General features: G+C 59.2%; 1 protein-coding gene across 1 annotated transcript in view; it reads right to left on the bottom strand.

Annotated features, from left to right (window-relative positions):
• The window catches only part of ARHGAP39 (Rho GTPase activating protein 39), a gene marked incomplete at its 3' end in the record, with an annotated part of 26,254 nt that extends 24,982 nt beyond the window's left edge, over positions 1-1,272 (bottom strand). Inside the window, exons 1-2 of the mRNA XM_017839737.1 lie at positions 1,199-1,272; positions 71-523 (exon numbers count right to left, since the gene is read on the bottom strand). Coding sequence (XP_017695226.1) covers positions 71-523; positions 1,199-1,272 — 527 coding nt within the window. The remainder of the gene's footprint in view (positions 1-70; positions 524-1,198) is intronic.
• Between the last annotated feature and the right edge of the window lie 2,427 nt (positions 1,273-3,699).

The raw sequence follows: 3,699 nt of genomic DNA, 5'->3' as shown, positions 1-3,699 counted from the left end.
CCATTCCCAACCATTCCCAGCCATTCCCACAATTCCTGCTCAGTGTCCCTGGACCCCACCCATTCCTTACCTCTCCACCTCCTCCTTGCCCAGGCCGTACTGGGGGCCCTGCCTGCCCGCCCTCTGCTCCGGGAGCTTCTCGCTGCCTCCTCCTCCTCCTCCTCCTCCATCCAGCTCCTGCTCCAGGGAGGAGCCGGTGCTCCCCTCCCTGCTGACGTTGCTGCTCCGCCCGGGGCTGTTCTCGGTGGACGCCCGCGGCGACTCCGTGTTCTGCTTCAGGGTCTGCAGCTTGGCCAGGGGGATGATGTCGCAGTTCTGGGGCCGGTGCCAGACGGTCCTCTGGGTGGTGGCATTGTAGTAGTAGAAGCGGGAGGTGTTGGGGTCGAAGAGCTCCCACCACTGGTTCTCGTTGGTGCGCTTGATGCGCACCCCGGCCGGCGGGTCCCACACGCACTCGCCCGTCAGCAGGTTGGCGTACATGCGCTCCCGGGTGCGAGGCTCGATGATCTCCACCCATTCCAGCCTGGAAAACGGCCCGAGGGGAGAGAGGGAATGTCAGACAGGAAGGGGAGGGACCCTTCCCACCAGAACCACCCGGTGATCCGAGATCAAGGTGAGTCACCAAGGTGAGGGGAACAATTCCTGCCTCCCCTTTCCATCTCCTTGGCTCTGTCCCACTTTTCCCCACTAATCCCACTTTTCCAAGGGTTTCCAAGGGTTCCCATGCGCTCCCGGGTGCGAGGCTGGATGATCTCCACCCATTCCAGCCTGGAAAACGGCCCCGGGGGGAAAGAGGGAATGTCAGACAGGAAGGGGAGGGACCTTCCCACCAGAATCGCCCGGTGATCCGAGATGGAGGTGAGCCACCGAGGTGAGGGGAACAATTCCTGACTCCCCTTCCATCTCCTCGGCTCTGTCCCACTTTTTCCCACTAATCCCACTTTTCCAAGGGATTCAGACCAATCTTTGCTTCCCAGCTCCCACAGGAGTTCAGCAGCCCCTTCCAACCAACGATTCCACGACTCAAGACGGACACGACCAACCTCAGTGAGCAGAACAACAATTCCTGACTCCCCCTTCCATCTCCTCGCCTTTATCCCACTTTTCCCCACTTTTCCCCACTAGTCCCACTTTTCCAAGGGTTTCCAAGCAATCCCTGCTTCCCAGCTCCCACAGGAGTTCAACAGCCCCTTCCAACCAACGATTCCACGACTCAAGACGGACACGACCAACCTCAGTGAGGAGAACAACAATTCCTGACTCCCCTTCCATCTCCTCGGCTCTATCCCACTTCTCCCACCAATCCCACTTTTCCAAGGGTTTCCAAGGGTTTCCAAGGGTTCCCATGCGCTCCCGGGTGCGAGGCTGGATGATCTCCACCCATTCCAGCCTGGAAAAGGGCCCCGGGGGGAAAGGGAGGGGAGAGAGGGAATATCAGTCACGAGGTCCCTTCCCGCACGAACAGCCCGGTGATCCGAGATGGAGGTGAGCCACCGAGGTGAGGGGAACAATTCCTGACTCCCCCTTCCATCTCCTCGGCTCTGTCCCACTTTTCCCACTAATCCCACTTTTCCAAGGGATTCAGACCAATCTTTGCTTCCCAGCTCCCACGGGAATCCAGCAGCCCCTTCCAACCAACGATCCCACGACTCAAGACGGACACGACCAACCTCAGTGAGGAGAACAACAATTCCTGACTCCCCCTTCCATCTCCTCGGCTCTGTCCCACTTTTCCCCACTTTTCCCCACTAATCCCACTTTTCCAAGGGTTTCCAAGGGTTTCCATGCGCTCCCGGGTGCGAGGCTCGATGATCTCCACCCATTCCAGCCTGGAAAAGGGCCCCGGGGGAAAGGGAGAGAGAGGGAATGTCAGCCAGGAAGGGGAGGGAGTGAAGGTCCCTTCCCACACAAACCAAGATGGAGGTGAGTCACCGAGGTGAGGGGAACAATTCCTGACTCCCCTTCCATCTCCTCGGCTCTATCCCACTTTTCCCCACTAGTCCCACTTTTCCAAGGGTTTCCAAGCAATCCCTGCTTCCCAGCTCCCACAGGAGTTCAGCAGCCCCTTCCAACCAACGATTCCACAACTCAAGACGGACACGACCAACCTCAGTGAGGAGAACAACAATTCCTGACTCCCCCTTCCATCTCCTCGGCTCTGTCCCACTTTTCCCACTAATCCCACTTTTCCAAGGGATTCAGACCAATCCCTGGCTTTCAGCTCCCACAGGAGTTCAGCAGCCCCTTCCAACCAACGATTCCGCGACTCAAGACGGAGACGACCAACCTCGGTGAGCAGAACAACAATTCCTGACTCCCCCTTCCATCTCCTCGGCTCTGTCCCACTTTTCCCACTAATCCCACTTTTCCAAGGGTTTCCAAGGGTTTCCAAGGGTTCCCATGCGCTCCCGGGTGCGAGGATGGATGATCTCCACCCATTCCAGCCTGGAAAAGGGCCCCGGGGGAAAGGGGAGGGGAGAGAAGGGATGTCAGCCGGGAAGGGGAGGGAGTGAAGGTCCCTTCCCACACAAACGAAGATGGAGGTGAGGAACCAGGGTGAGGGGAACAATTCCTGCCTCCCCTTCCATCTCCTCGGCTCTGTCCCAAGGAAAACCCTTGGGAAGGGTCACCCTGCTCGGCCCGGGATGTTTTTCCCCTTTTCCGGGAAAACCTTCAGAACAAGGAGCCAAACGTTTCTCGCCCTCCCTTCTCCCAGCGTCCCTTCGGAATTGCCGCGTCCTTCCCAGCCCGGAGGACACGGGGAGAAGATCCCAAAAAATCCCGGAGGCTTCGAAGAGCCCCCTCAGGAGCTCCTTCGGCTCCGTCTCCTTTCCTGACGCTCCCGATCCCGACTCCGCGGGGAGGGCTCGTCCTGCACCATCCCCTCGGAATTCCAAGGGAAAAAGGGGCCCCTGGGAAGCCACCGGAGAGGAGATAACGCGACAAAAGGGCCTCGGGATGAGCCGGGGGCGGGAATCAAAGCGGGAAAAGTCTCCGGGTTTGACCCCGAAGCTCCTCAAAGGCGCTCCCGGAGTCCTGATGATCCCAAATCCCTGATTCAGGGATTTCGGGAGCTCGGAAAGGTCATGGGTTGGGGGATCTGGGCCTCGGAGGAGGTTGGGTTTGAGGGAAGAGGGGACGAGGACGGGATTGTCTTTTCCCGAGGAGCGTCGGGGCGGGAACGGCGGCGGGAGCGGGAGGAGCCGAGCGGGACGGTTATCCCTCGGAAAAGGGGCGGGAAGACGCCGTGGGATGAGCCGGAGAGGGAGAAAGGAGGTGTCGGATCCCGGGGAAAAGGGCCCCGGCATTCCCAGGACAACCTGGAAGGTTCCGAAGGAATTTCACCAATGGAAGGAATCCCGGAGAAGCCCCGGGAGATCCGTCATTCCAGGAGGAGAACTCCGTGATCCCTTATCCATGTTTTTTTTGGATTTCCAGCCCCAAACCGGCGGGTCCAAATCCCGCTTTTCCAGTTTCCTTGGAAGAGCCTCGGCACCGGGGGGAACGCCGGGGCAGTTTTGGGACAGGGAGAGTCGACGTCCCGGGACGGGGTTTCCGCTCCCTCCCGTTCCAAGCCAAACCATTCCGGGATTCCACGACCCCAATCCCGAAATTCCACCGTTCCCTGACCGATATCCTTAAATTCCCACCCATCCCGAGGGGGATTTTAAGGGGAAAAACCCAAAAAAAAAAGCCCCG

The sequence above is a fragment of the Lepidothrix coronata genome, unplaced genomic scaffold (assembly GCF_001604755.1).
Source record: "Lepidothrix coronata isolate B3197 unplaced genomic scaffold, Lepidothrix_coronata-1.0 Scaffold475, whole genome shotgun sequence".
Taxonomy (NCBI): Eukaryota; Metazoa; Chordata; class Aves; order Passeriformes; family Pipridae; genus Lepidothrix; species Lepidothrix coronata.
Note: the sequence above shows the minus strand (reverse complement) of the source record. Positions and strands in the feature narration are given on the sequence as shown.